At 40.0% G+C, this 15,279-nt stretch overlaps 1 protein-coding gene across 13 annotated transcripts in view; it reads right to left on the bottom strand.

Moving 5' to 3' along the window:
* The window catches only part of UGGT1 (UDP-glucose glycoprotein glucosyltransferase 1), a 106,899-nt gene that overhangs the window by 19,982 nt on the left and 71,638 nt on the right, over nucleotides 1-15,279 (bottom strand). For all 13 annotated transcript variants that reach the window (XR_010149720.1, XR_010149721.1, XR_010149722.1 and 10 more), the window contains 8 exons: nucleotides 15,148-15,279; nucleotides 14,396-14,526; nucleotides 10,846-10,941; nucleotides 5,304-5,406; nucleotides 4,404-4,483; nucleotides 2,926-3,115; nucleotides 1,750-1,908; nucleotides 833-918 (listed from right to left, as the gene is read on the bottom strand). Coding sequence is in view for 10 of the 13 variants with exons in the window: in XM_054678976.2 (XP_054534951.1) it covers nucleotides 833-918; nucleotides 1,750-1,908; nucleotides 2,926-3,115; nucleotides 4,404-4,483; nucleotides 5,304-5,406; nucleotides 10,846-10,941; nucleotides 14,396-14,526; nucleotides 15,148-15,279 (977 nt within the window). In the remaining 3 variants the exon portion in view is untranslated. The remainder of the gene's footprint in view (nucleotides 1-832; nucleotides 919-1,749; nucleotides 1,909-2,925; nucleotides 3,116-4,403; nucleotides 4,484-5,303; nucleotides 5,407-10,845; nucleotides 10,942-14,395; nucleotides 14,527-15,147) is intronic.

The following is a 15,279-nucleotide window of genomic DNA, read 5'->3' as shown; positions in this document are numbered from 1 at the left end:
TGTAAAACCTTATCTGAGGAAAATGTTATGTGGAAAAAAACCTTCTACTGTTTACAATGGTGTTATTATAATACAGAATTCTTCTATTTCCTGGGTAAGAACCAGGCACTAATATCCACTGTTTCATGTGTCGCTATGGAGCTAATTAAGGCAAGGACATACTACAGGGTGCTTCAAATGTGCCCTAATGGAAATCATCCCCTACACAACCTGACGGGAAGTCTCTTCACACAGTTTAAAACTAATTTAAATTGTGTTAAGCAGAATTTATATCAAACTTTTTTAAAGGCAACATAATTATTTTTAAACTAATAAATATGTGCAGTAAACCTTAAGGTAAAAGCTGGCTATAGAGGGAATGTTCTTACTATGCCACCACAGACCAAGGAATACCAGCACTAACAGCACAGCTTCAAGACCAAAGCTTCCATGTACTGTGCATTTGCAAATCACTCAGGGTCAACACATACACTCTCTGGGCAGAAAAGTGTGGCTGTTCTTTCTTTCTTTTCTCCTTTCTTCAAGTTTCTCATCTGCCTATCTATGAGCTGCATCACACTGATAGAATGATTTGATTCTGGGATATTGTTAGCACAAAGGAATAATTAAAGAATAAAGCCTGACGATACTCATTAGCATCTATACCTCTTATTATCTAATTCTACTCTAACAATTCTTCCATATTTAATTTCCTGGAAAAACCACTGTTTCATCACATACAACTGCAAATTAAATTCATGTTGCCTGGCTAACTGCCAGGGTAGTATTCAATTAGAGCTAATGCTCATTTCTAAAAGTTCTGGGATAATGTATCTGTATCACTTACTCCTACCTGTAAATTCTATAAATATCTTCAGAGCGTCCCTTCCTAAGTCTGAGGATCCAAGCTCCTGGGTTGGCTTTCAGCTGAAAGTAGCCCTAGGACAAGAAGAAAAGTCCAATTAGCTCTCTTCAAAACACTAAAATGTTATTTCTGAGGAATAGTTACTTCTATTTCTGAAATATCAATCAACTATAATGTGAATAACACAGTAAACAAATCAATGCAACTCTTAAAAAACCAAAACTACACATTAAAAACTCTAGCACAGACCAGGTGCGGTGGCTCACGCCTGTAATCCCAGCACTTCGGGAGACCACGGCGGGTGGATCACTTGAGGTGAGGAGTTCGAGACCAGCCTGGCTAACATGGTGAAACCCCATCTCTACTAAAAAAGGACAAAAATTAGCCGGGCATGGTGGTGGGTGCCTGTAATCCCAGCTACTCAGGAGGCTGGGGCAGGAGAATTGCTTGAACCTGGGAGGCGGAGGTTGCAGTGAGCTGAGATCACACCACTGCACTCCAGCCTGGGCAGGAGTCTCAAAAAAAAAAAAAAAAACTAGTACAATAAAGGCCAGTCACACCAATAAATCATCTGCTCTTTAGCTATGCTTCAGGGAAGAATCAACGTGTGATGCATGAATAAGTGTCGCACTTCCAAAGAAAAGAAAAAGGCTGTCAGCTCATGAGCAATCTATTTTCAGGGGGCCAATTCAGTTATAGCTGAGTATTCCAGCATGTTTTTTCATTTGACATGTAATTCTAACCTACAAATTTAGCTGAACTAATGATTTCTATATTGACCAAATTCAGCCCATAATGAATTTTAATCTCACTCTATGGTTAAGAATGCTAATTGCTCCATCATAAATTATAGTGCCCAAATTAACGTAACTACAATATCACTATCTGATGAACAGATTATTTACCAGATTGGCCATAACAATGGTGTCCACAATGACCGGGTTGGCTGAAGTTCCTAAGGTAAACTGTAGTCCCCGTGGAGGCTGGCCTGTGGTGATGTCATAGCAATGACCTTCCAGTAACAGGTACTCCAGCTCATACTCAGCAGCCACTACACTGTCCACCTGCAAGCCAAAATCCAATCACTTGAATGCACTCAGAGACAACATGAATAAATCTGAAATGCATTATGCAAAGTAAAGGAAGCAGACAAAAAGGACTTACATAATATATGATCATATTTTAAGAAATTCAAGAAGAGACAAAAGTATAATGACAGAAAGCAGATCAGTTGTTGCCTGAAACCAGGCGAGAGGAGGCTACTGTCTGCAAAGGGGTATAAAAGAACTTTTTGTGGTAATGGAAATGTTCTGCATCTTGGCTATAGTGGTGGTTAATGACTGTATACAATTATAAAAACTAGGTTGGAAAGAGAAAGGAGAAAAAAACAATAAGGACGTTATTCTAAAAATATGAACGAGGATAAGATACTAAATGTTGAAAAAAATTAAAGACCTAAATGCAAAGACATCCTGTACTCACGTATCAGTAGAAAAACTTGCAGACAACATTCATAGCAGCATTATTCATAACAACCAAAAAGTGAAAACAACTCAAATGTCCATTCGTGAAAGGATAAATGAAACGTGATATGTCCATAAATAAAATATTATCTGGCAAGTTAAAAAGAGTGAAGCGTCGATACATACTACAGCATGGATGGATCTTGAAAACAATTTGTTATGTGAAAGAAGCCAGTTACAGAAGACCACATTTGATTCTATTTAGACAAAATGTCAGAATAGGCAAATCCATAGAGATACAAAGTAGACTAGCAGTTGCCAGGGGCTGGGGAAATGAAGAGTGACTGCTAATGAGTATGGGGCTTTCACTGGGGATGCTGAAAACATTCTACAATTACATAGTGGTGATGGCTGCACAACTCTGTGAAGATACTAAAACCTCTCAACTGTACACGTTAATGGGGAAAATTTTATGGTATATGAGTTCCATGTGAATAAAGCTGTTGTTTAAAAAAAATCATACCTGAACACTGATGTCTCAGAGGCCCACCTAGACTATGATTCAATCTGCTGTATTATACATGATTAGGTATTTGGAAGCAATAGATATGGTCTTACCTCTTCTAAATAAATATTATCAAGATCATATGGTGTTCTGACAGATTCTACCATCCAGCTCTCAGGTGTGTTCAAATTCAGAGTGAACAGTGGAGACTGAGGCATATCCAAAAATTTTGCGATTGGACCCTTAGCAAAACTATTGTCTGAAGTGAAAGAAATCTCTGGTTCTAAGACATAACGGTAAAAGCTGAAATTGAAAAGGAAAGTGTTAGATAATTTTCGATGTGACAACAGGACTTGAGTGCACAGCCCTTACACAGGTAACAACTGGTTAAAACAAATTAGATTTGGAGGAGTACCCTTCCAGATTGGGAAAAGTGTTTCCAAAACCATCTTTGACCTTATGATGCCTCCTTGTGGTTGCTGCAGATGCAAGAAAAGGCAAACAAGGACAGCACTGAGGAGGAGTGCTCAGTGGTGGCCTGTGGTAATGTCGTAGCAATGACCTTCTAGTAACAGGTACTCTAGCTCATACTCAGCAGCCACTATACTGTCCACCTGCAAGCCAAAATCCAATCACTTGAACGGAGGCCACTCCTTCACATGGATGGCTGTCAGGGTCACAGTTAGGTCCTGGGCATTTTCCTCCCTTCAGGGAGGATTCATTTTTCTCTTTAAAACCAATTCCTAAATGCTGATTGGGCTCTCAGGCTAGTCCTGAAAACACTAATAATGTAAACATTTCCCCTATACGAGAATAATGGTGGAAGCTGGGAACCCTTTGGTTACTTTCAAATGCTGTTTCAATCCACTTAGAAGCTAACCTATAAAACACAGCACACTGCCAAGTTAGAAATTTCCCATAGCCACAACGCTAACTGCTTTTTGTATCACTTTTTTCATAAATGACCATTCCAAAGCTCATGACAATATATAGCTAAGCAAGCTTCCTCTAACATGTATATTCCAACTTGAAATGAATATTCTTCTTTTAAGATGAAAAGCACAAATGGGGCCAGGCGTGGTAGCTCACACCTGTAAACCCAGCACTTTGGGAAGTGAGGCAGACGGATCACTTGAGGTCAGGAGTTCAAGACAAGCCTGGTCAACATGGTGAAACCCCGTCTCTACTAAAAATACAAAAATTAGCTGGGTGTGGTAGTGTGCACCTGTAATCCCAGCTACTAAGGAGGCTGAAGCAGGAGAATCCCTTGAACCCGGGAGGCAGAGGCTGCAGTGAGCCAAGATCATGCCACTGCACTCCAATCTGGGCGACAGAGCGAGACTCCATCTCAAAAAAAAGAAAGAAAAGGCACAAATGCAAGCAGCCTGGGTTAATGCCACCTAAATGCTACAAACACACTATGTTCTTAGAACTTCTGATTAGAATGAAATTTGGCAAAACTGAACACTTAGTAAATGACCATTTCAAACATGATATCCACCTATAAATCCATCTGATCCTCTAACATGCAATATCAGAACTTGGATTCAGTACAATTTCTTCAACTGTTTTCTTACATAGCATGTTTTACCTTTTTAAAGGCATGTCAGAAAGTTTGGATTGGCAGTTCATAAATACTCTCAGATTCATGTTTATCAGCTGAGCCAAAACCTAGAAGGAAAACCAGATGACAAAATATTTAGGATTTTTTTTCTTCAGAAATTTATTATTTGACACTGAGCTATTAATATCTCAAGAAAAGATATAAAGATAATAACAGCCATAGAGTCTGCACTGGAGAAACTTCTGGAAATCAAAACTCTACTGCACAATCTACATCACACATACATAGGACGTGGCCAAAAACAATGGGAAGTAGGCTGCTGCAGCTCACTGCTCCTCACACGAAGGCAGTTCCTGTGGGGAAGCAGCAGGCAGATCATGGAAAAACTACAGGCCTCAGAGTCACCGCTCACATGCCAAAGGATGAAAAAACAGAGATACCAATACTCACAAAAAAGGTTAGAGATTTATTCGGCAATGAATGTTGGAGTGACTGTGTCTTTGTCAAAGGTCTTTTACATGTCCTAAAATTGTAACACACTGTACATGTCTAAAAGACATGCCAAGACAAAAAATCCATGGTAGTTATAAAAAAGGAAAAATGAAAAAACATATTTATTTTATCTCTGACATTATAAATTAAAATATAGCATACCTTAATTCCAGGACGTTTTACTCTAAATGAGGATGTTAATCACTTTTTTAAATTACATGAGGCAGCCAACCACACTTGCACCAACTTTCTAGGGCTGTGAGGTTGTTTCACAGCCACTGTCAATCTTTGTAAAGATTGCTCTGCCCTAGAACCCCATAGCATTGTCCAGTGCCTGTTGAAGACAACTCAAGGAAAACGAAGCTCTCAGTGAATTTCAGAGCATGTGACAACTTCAAACAAAGGTGATGTACACTTCCTGCACAGCGTTCCTACCAAGAGCAAAGGAGCAAGTCTCTGTGCTTCTCTGGTGACAGGGTCAACGACAGCCACAACATCAAAGTATGTCTCCCCTTCCTTCGGCCTCAGTTTGATTGCACTGAAAGATCACAAGGATAAAACATTAACCTGGAGGACACAGGAAACAAAAGTTTTTTTTGTACAATATAACCTTCAACCTTCTTAGCATTTCAAAGAACTTTAGATCTAGAAAGACTAGACTATGACAGTGGCCAACTATATGATTCTGTCTATCCCAAAGATTGCAAAACCTTAATAATGGATCTGAAATGGACTGAAAGGTCCATGTAAAGAGAGGAAAAACAGCTTGAAACTGTATCTAACCAAAAACTGAGAAAAGCTACTGAAGTTAGCTTCTGATAACATTATGCCAATTTTTACTTCTTGGCAAGAAGAGTACAAAAAGAAAAGGAATAAATCAATTTTTAAAAAATAATGAAAGAACATTCCAGAAAACCTGCAAAACAAAGAAAAAGGAAAAATATAATCACAAAATATTCACTATCCCAGCCCACTTAGTTGCATCTCTACGTAATCCTTTCTAGATGCCTGTATAAACATTAGTTGTAGATACAGATTAGCAATTTCAAAACAATTTCCTTCCGTCTCTCACTACTGTAGCATAAAGATTTCCACATGCTGTTACACAACAAGCATCCTCTATAAGAAATAATATGCTATTCACCAAATGAAGCTGTCAGAGTTTACTCCAGCTTTTCTTTACTGCTGGACATAGAGATGGCTTTCAACCTGTAAACAATTTGTACAACCAACTTTCTCCACATTTGGAAATTTCTTTAGAGTCAAGGAAGTGCTAGACATGAGATTATGGAGACAAAGGATACAAATACTTTGCGGCTAATAAGTATTGTCAACCACATTTCCTGAAGAACTAAACAAATTTACAAGGCCAAAAAATAAATTTCACCACATCCTTCGTCAGCATTAAGTTGTAGATATTTTGCCTATTCTTTTCCTTATTTACTTTTTTAGAGACAAGGTCTCACTCTGCGGCCCAGGCTGGAGTGCAGTGGTGTGATCATGGTTCACTGAAGCCTCTAACTTCTGGGTTGAAATGATCCTCTCAACTCAGCCTCCTAAGTAGCTAGGACTACAGACACATGCCACCATGCCGGGCTAATTTATATTTTTTTGTAGAGATACGGGTCTTACCATATTGACCAGACTAGTCTCAAACTCCTGGCCTCAAGTGATCCTCCTGCCTTGGCTTCTCAAAGCAATGGCATAAGCCACCACACCTGGTCCTTGTCTTTTTTTTTTTTTTTTTTTAAAGACAGAGTCTCGCTCATTCACCCAGGCTGGGAGTATAGTGGCGTGATCTCGGTTCACTGCAACCTCCACCTCCCCGGCTCAAGCAATCCTCGTGCCCCAGCCACCAAAGTAGCTGGGATTACAGGCGCATGCCACCATGCCCAGCTAATTTGTGTATTGTTAGTAGAGACGGTGTTTTGCCATGTTGGCCAGGCTGGTCTTGAACTCCTGGCCTCAAGTGATCTGCCTGCCTTGGCCTCCCAAAGCACTGGGATTACAGGCATGAGCCATCATGCCCAGCCCCCTTGTCTGTTCTTAACTGAATGGTAACTTCCTGTTGCATGGACTCCCTGTGAAGTCACGCTGACTTTGGTGACTTAAAAGGAGCAGGGACCTCTAATGAACTTTTAAAAGGACTCAACTTGAAAGGATTTAAAATTATACCCAATTTTTGAAAACCGTTAACTGTTTAAACCATTATACTTTGTTTGCTCTGAACAATACTATAATGTGGTTACAATACTAACCACTACTTTTACTTTTTTTTACCAAACAACATTTACCTAAGTGGGATGAATACAAAAGAATACCACAAAACAGCATAATGAAGAAAACTGGAAACAATTTACATGCTCATGGAGGTTACTTCACATCTTCACTGCTTTGGAAATAACCATGAGAATAGCTTTGTATCTGTGTTGAGGCAGGTGCTTTCGATCTCTGGCATTATTAACAATTTCAGATTAAGTCCACTGCCAATCATTATTCTTCTAACACAACAAAACTTCTGTTACTCTAATACAACTGTTCTCAAAGTGTGGCTCCAGAGCAGTGGCATCAGCTTCCCCTGGGCATTTGTGAGAAGCAAGTCAGGATCTAACCCAGACTTACTGAATCAGAAACTCTGGGGACGGGTCCAGCAATATGCATTTTAACAAACTCTCTAAGTAAAAGCCAAATTTTGAGAGCCACTGCCCTAATATAATTTGCACCTCTCTGCTATTCTAGAATTCTAGAAGGAAAAACTCATTAGAAAATAGCATTATACAAAGGCTCACAAGGGAACCAGAGAGAGAGTCTCAAAAAGGACTCTACACAAGAGTGTAACATCTGGTCATGCCTGCCCACACCTGGTTTGGGGTAGAGATTCACACAACATGTTCACATTCTGAGCCAGCAGTGTTCTAGGTGATCAGCAACAGGCACACCACAAATTGACCTTGTGAGGGCCTTTACTTACCCCACATCTCTAGAACAAGAAAAAGGGACTCGAAAAAAAAACAAGGAAAGAGGAGTATTTGTGTGGAAATGAGAACAATATGAACAACATCATGTTTAAATGTATTCACTATATTGGTCAGAGAAAAGACCAGAATAAAACTAAAAGTGACAGAGACAGGAACAAGATTTGGAGATTATACACATTTGCCTATGGTTCGTAGAGTAAATGTCAAAGAACACTGTGCTTAGTAGCATTAATGCACACGGGAATCCCCCGGGAGCAACTTGTTAAAATGCAGATGCTGATTCCTCAGGACTGGTGTGGGTCCAAAGCCTGCATTTCCAACAGGCTCCCAGACAATGTCTTGCTGCTGGTCCATGGACCACACTTTGAGGGCAAGAATATACATAACTGATGGTTCAGATCTTTCTATTTCTAGCATAAATGAGAAACTTCTGAGTTAAATGTAATAAACATTCATTTAACTGACACAACTCCCAATAAGAGGAACTTCTCTAATAGGAATTATAATTTGTCTCATAATAGAATTTATAATTAAGGTATTTTAATTATACAAAACATGGAGACCCATGGAGAAGAAGATTTCTGAAAAGGGAAGAGGTCTTTGCTCAGGACTCGCTACCTTGGGCAAGAAGGGTAAACAAGATGGCAGGTTGATTAGGAAAGGTTTCCTCCCGCTGGTGACTAATGAGTTACTTCCTGAAAGTTCACAAAATGTTGAGAAAATGGGTGCAATCTGGGTGCTAACGGCCAAATTCAACAAGGATTATCCAGGAGCCATAAGAATCTTCACCCACTGCTGACATAAAAAACTAGGACACACAACCAGTGCAAACAGAGAGGGCCTCCATTCCAGCCTACAATCATCAAATGATCTGACCACGCACACCTGATCCCCACAAGGATGGGTCATAAAAAACACAGGCCCACTAAACCAAAGTCCAATCCATGCCAGACTGATCAGCTCAGAATCACAGAGGAGTAGGACACAGGCATCTATATTTAAAGCCTCCCTGGGGATTCCGAGGCACAATCAGTGTATATGTATATACCTGCCAGCTACAGCAAAGGCTATATACATTACTGCGCAGGGCTCTTTCCTAGAAACAATTAAATCTAATCATGAGGAAGCAACTCAGACTGTGAGACATTCCATAAGACAACTGTCCTGGACTCTTAAAAAATGTCATCATAAAAGACAAAAGACTAGAAAAAAAAATGGCAAAGAACTCTTCCAGATTAAAGGAGACCAAAGAGACACAACTCTGTAATATGTAATCTGGACCAAAACAAATACAAAAAACAGTTGTAGAAGGTCATTACAAAGATACTGGAGACATGTGAACAGAAATTGTGTTTTAATATTACTGTATCAAGGTTACATTTCTGAGGTCAGCTAACAGTACTGCGGAGAAGTCCTGGCACTCAGGATACACATGTGGAAAACGTCAGACATGTTACATCAGGATGTCTGCAACGTGTTTCCAAATAGTGCAGGAAAAAATATGACCGTGTGTATGCAAACATATAAATAAACTACTAAAGCAGTTACTAGAAGTACTACACAAACACACACATGCAGACACACGCACACAACATGCACATGTGCAGATGACAGAGATAAAGCAAATGTGACACACCAACAACTGGTGAATCTAAGTGAAGGATATTTGGGTGCTCATTATATTAGTCTTTCAACTATTTCTAGGCTTTAAACTTTTCAAAACAAAAAAGTGAAGAACAAAAAGGCAAACTCCCTCACTATGCTAAGCTTATTTAAAACAAAAGATTTCGGCCAAACACCTTGGGAGGCTGAGGCAGATGAATAACTTGAGCCTAGGAGTTTGAGACCAGCCTGGGCAACACAGTGAGACCCCATCTCTATAAAAAATACAAAAACTAGCCAGGCATGGTGGCAAGCGCCTGTGGTCTCTTCCACACAGGAGGTTGAGGTAGGAAGATCACTTGAGCCCAGAAGGCGGAAGGTGCAGTGAGCTGAGATCACGCTACTGCATTCTAGCCCAGATGACAGAATGAAACCCTGCTGTTTTTTTTTTTAAAAAGTTTTCAATAAAAGATGAATGAGACAAGTACTTTAATAATCTGTTTATCTTACTATTATTATGATTTTGAGATGGAGTCTTGCTCTGTCTCCAAGGCTGGAGTGCAATGGCACGATCTCTGCTCACTGCAACCTCTACCTCCTGGGTTCAAGCGATTCTCCTGTCTCAGGCTCCTGAGTAGCTGGTATTACAGGCACCTGCCACCATGACTGGCTAATTTTTGTATTTTTGTAGAGATGGGGTTTCACCATGTTAGCCAGGCTGGTCTCAAACTCCTGACCTCAGGTGATCCGCCGGCCTCAGCCTCGCAAAGTGCTGGGATTACAAGCATGAGCCACCACGCCCAGCCAATCTCTGTTTAATTTTTTTGTGAGACAGGGTCTCAGTCTGTTGCTCAGGCTGGAAGTGCAGTGATGAGATCATGGCTCACTGCAGCCTCTACCTCCAGAGTAGCTGGGACAACATGCACATGCCACCACACCCAGCTAATGTTTTAAAATTTTTTTGTAGAGACAGGGTCTCCCTTCGTTTGCTGGTCTCGAGCTTCTGGGCTCAAGCGATCCTCCCACACTGGCCTCCCAAAGTGCTGGAATTACAAGCATGAGCTATCTTGACCTGCCTGTGTTTATTCTCGAATTTAAGAAAAGTAAAACTTCTCTGTTTAATTAAATGCAGTCTATTTTCTACTACAAGGGTGCACTCAGAGTTATTTCAGATTCATTTAGAAATAAATGTCAGTTTTCATACAACTGAGATTTGCATATGAATTTTATATATGAACACAAATATATACATGTGAAAACTGCACACCAAACAAATGTTCAATTCCTGTAAGAACTTATATATAAATCTTATATGGAAAAATGAAGGAGCTGAGGTAAAGGCAAACATAAGAGTTTAATATTCAAGAATATGCACAAATTCAACATTAATTCTATACCTGTGTCTGTCTTCAAAAAACTGGTACTCGATTCTTGCATCTCCTTTTGGTTGCGCTGACAGAAGAGCATCCACCTTCATTACCAAGTCGCTTGCCCTGACAGAAGGGGTTAGAGAAATCTTAACATCTTTTTAACTGAAAGTTTTCCAATTATTGCCAAACATATCATCAGCCCAAATACTGAATTCTAACAAGATGGTTTGAACAAGGTATAAAGTCTGTACTGATAGGCATGAGAAAGAGTGATTAGTGGTATAACCTTGGAGAAGTTACTCACTTTCCCACATGTGAAATGGAGACAGCACCCACGCTGCATGACTCTAGTAAAACTGCACAACTCTGCAATGCACCTAGCTGAGGCCCTGGCCCATTACAGGCTGTCAGTATTATTTACATTCTCCCTTGTCCTTTTAAAACTATTACTTTTTATGACTATTAGAGTAATAATTCACTGGAAAATAAACATAAAAGCCGAAAACTGAAATTACACATAATATCAAGTAATAAGCTCTGATATTTTGGCTCATAATTCTATATTTTTAAATACATATAAACAAATTATACTGGCAGCCTGCTTTTTCACTTAAAAACATATTATAAAAATCCTTTCCTTGGTTAATAAATACTGTGATATTTCAATATTTTTGTTTGTTTGTTTGTTTGAGTCAGGGTCTCACTCTAGTTGCCCAGGGCTTGATCTCAGCATCCTCGACCTTCCAGGCTCAGGTGATTCTCCCACCTCAGCCTCCCGACTGGCTGGGACTATAGGCATGCACCACCAGGCCCAGCTAATTTTTATGTATTTTTAGTACAGACAGGGTTTTAGTACAGGCCAGGCTGGTCTTGAACTCCTGGGCTCACACAATCTGCCCACCTCAACCTCCCAAAGTGCTGGGATTACAGGCGTGAGCCACCATGCCCAGTCTATTTCAATATATTTATGACTGCATAATGTTACATTTACGGATACAAAATAATCTAAATATTAAGCCAACTATTGAACATCTATGTTGTTTCTAATTTCACTATTACAGTTAACACTGAAGTAAACCACTTTAAAAAGAATTTTATTGTCCCTGCCTCTTCTAAAATTAATTTTTTTTTTTTTTGAGACGGAGTCTCACGCTATCACCCAGGCTGGAGTGCAGTGGCGCGATCTCGCTCACTGCAAGCTCTGCCTCCCGGGTTCACGCCATTCTCCTGCCTCAGCCTCCCGAGTAGCTGGGACTACCACCATGCCCGGCTAATTTTTTGTGGTTTTAGTAGAGACGGGGTTTCACCGTGTTAGCCAGGATGGTCTCGATCTCCTGACCTCATGATCCGCCCGCCTCGGCCTTCCAAAGTGCTGGGATTACAGGTGTGAGCCACCGCGCCCAGCCTAAAATTGATTTCTAACTGAAAAAGATCTTGAACTAAACCTGAAAAAAACAAAAAACAAAAAACTCCAATTTGCTGAACCAAAGACTAAATCCTGAATAAGAATTTTAAAAGAGCACTGTGAATGTATTTGAACTGTCATTAAGCCTATATACATTTCCTACGAACCCAGCAAATATATAAAATTAACTATTTTGGTTCAACTTCTCAATATAAATGCCAAATATATATAATACAGGCCATTCTCTTCCTGTGATGTGTCAACATGGTTACAAAACATGTCAAGGGGCACTTGGTTACGTGGACTGGAGTGAGCAGGCCAACAAGAAACTCCCTGAAGGCTGATGAAGAACAATGATCAAAGTATACAGAGCCAAGCTTCAGGGCAGCCTTGGGGATGCAGATTGGGTCATGAATGATAGCTGTGGCTGTCACGGGGAAGGCGGCCACTCCAAGGTGGAGCAGCTCTGGCGCTAATGAAAACCCGATGCAGACAAGGTAATTTTGGGAAGCCTAAGAGTTTTAGCATTAGTCTTTTGGCCCCATGACTACCTGATTTCCCTAAATTCAACCAGGAAAGATCGAGAGCCATCTCTCATTGGCAAAAGGCAAGTCTTCTAGGCACAGTCTGGCAGTTATATAGCCCAAGAAGACCCCAAGGAGCTCCCTGCAGTGGTCCAACAGCATGCCACACCAAGCCTATGCCTGTGACAGGGCTGCTTCGAGTCACGAGTACCTCCTGGCCTACATCAGGGAAGCATTTCACAGGTCGGGACAAGGGGCATCACTCAGGAGCCACTGAGGTAAGAGGGATGGATCCTCCTTATTTGTAGTCCCAGTATTGGCCAAAATGAGAAAAGATTTCTTCCCAGGTCATATAAGACATGGCAACAGCTGACTTTGACAGCTATCCAAGTCAACACTTCTCTAAAACATGCTCTTGAACTCTGCAGCATGATGATGTAAGAAAAAAACCCAGCAGAACTTTTTTTTTTTTTTTTTTTTTTTTGGAGACAGAGTCTCACTCTGTCACCCAGGCTGGAGCGCAGTGGCGCAATCTCGGCTCATTGCAACCTCCCAAGCAGAACTTCAAAATTTTATATCCTCCAACTATGCATCAAAGAACACATCTCCACAGAATAGGAGAAAATGTTTATAAATCATGTATCTAGTAAGAAAGTGACATCCAAAATGTATAAAGAACTGCTACATCTCAACGACAAAAAAAACGCAATTAAAAATGGGCAAAAGACTTGAATAGACATTTTCCCAAAGATATATAAATGGCCAATCTGCACATGACAAGACGCTCAACATCACCAATCATTAGGGAAATGTGAATCAAACCACAAGGAGACAGCACTTCATAACCACGAGGATGGCTATTATAAAAAGCAAACAAACAAAAAACCCCCCAGAAAATTACAAGTGTTGTGAGGATGTGGAGAAACCGGCACCCTTGAGCATTGCCAATGGGAATGTAAAATGGTACAGCCACTGTGGGAAAGGTATTGTGGTTCCTCAAACAATTAAACATAGAAATAGATCCTCCAACTACATAGTCATTTGATATTTAATGCAGAAACTACATATATGTAACAATGGGCTCCAGGGTCCATCCAAACAATTTATTTTCTTCCATTAAGAAAATAACACACTAAAATATATCAACTTATAATAACACTGAAAATTAAAATTAAAAACCGACAACAACCAATTCATCATCACCTTTGAAGATACAAGGGAAACAACTCAGTATTCTGCACTGGTAAATAAAAGAAACATTGAAACTGCCTTTCCTTTCCTGAACAAAATAAAACTGAAGGGTAACCAAATAGATAATGATGAAAAGTATCACTTTACATAAGTATTCCAGGTAATAAATAAACTAGCCTCTTTACTTCTGCATATATTTGAAATTTTCCACAACCAAAAATTATAAAAATAAAAAGAGAGAACTAGTTCAGTTCTTTAAATAGTACCCTACAAAATAAATTATCTTGTTTCAACAGAAGCATACATTAAAACTGGAACTGAAGAGTATTATTAGATTTTAAACTGGAAATAAAACACCTTGGGATATGTAGTATGAGTAACAACATATAATTCTAACTGATCAATGAGGAAAGTCCAATTATATAACCCCTGTAATTCCTCCTATGGCAAAACTTACACATCTTCTTCTACCCGAAGCTGTTGAATATGAGATTTTATTTTCTGTCCTGAGGTTTTTAAGATGATATTTTCGAGGAGGTGGAAATCGTCTTGATTAAAGAGCTCACTATCCTCCAGTGGCCCAATGATCTGTGAAGGAGAGAAGAGCAGGCGCTTAGCTCTGGAAGGCTGCCTGCACTCAGCAAGCTGGTAAGGAACCCTCTGGCGTCCTCAGGCTACCTCACACGCCAGAACACCTTAAAGACCTGAGACAGGTACATGTTTAGGTAAAATCAGTGAAATAATACAAAGTGAAGCCCAAAACAAATACTTGTAGTTATTTACTTATCAATTCCTCAAGGACACAGTGTAAACCTGTGTACATCACAGTATGTTACAGTAAGCAAACTCCAAAGTAAAATAAAATCGTAACGTAGTTTTCATTAATTCTACTTGAATAAAAACAACAAAGGCTACTTTATGTGTCAAAGTCCGTACTGACTGACTTTCTGAGAGCCACCACTCTCTCACCGCCTCGCACAATGGCAGGACACAAATCGACAGCAGGAAGGCTCCACATGGGGATATTTGTCTATGTCAAAAAGCACAGCTCCTTGGAAATAGGAGGCAGAAACATCAATGGCACTTCAGAAGCCCCAATCACCTTTGAAAAAAGAGTGGCTCTGTCTGAAGAGTTTACTAGCTTCAGAGGAGAATGCTGCAAAGACTGTTCACGGATCTAATGTGAAGTCAAGCTTGACAAATCCTCACCCTTCCATTGCTGATCACTGCCCTCTGTCCCTTCTTCAGCTTCAGAACATCCCTGCAGTACACGGCATGAGACAAAATGAAATCCATTTTGGAAGACTCAAAGACCTCTTTAAAAAGACTGAAATCCATTCC

Source organism: Pan troglodytes, chromosome 13 (genome assembly GCF_028858775.2).
Source record: "Pan troglodytes isolate AG18354 chromosome 13, NHGRI_mPanTro3-v2.0_pri, whole genome shotgun sequence".
In the NCBI taxonomy this organism is placed as follows: domain Eukaryota; kingdom Metazoa; phylum Chordata; class Mammalia; order Primates; family Hominidae; genus Pan; species Pan troglodytes.
This window is presented reverse-complemented; position numbering and strand designations above follow the sequence as displayed.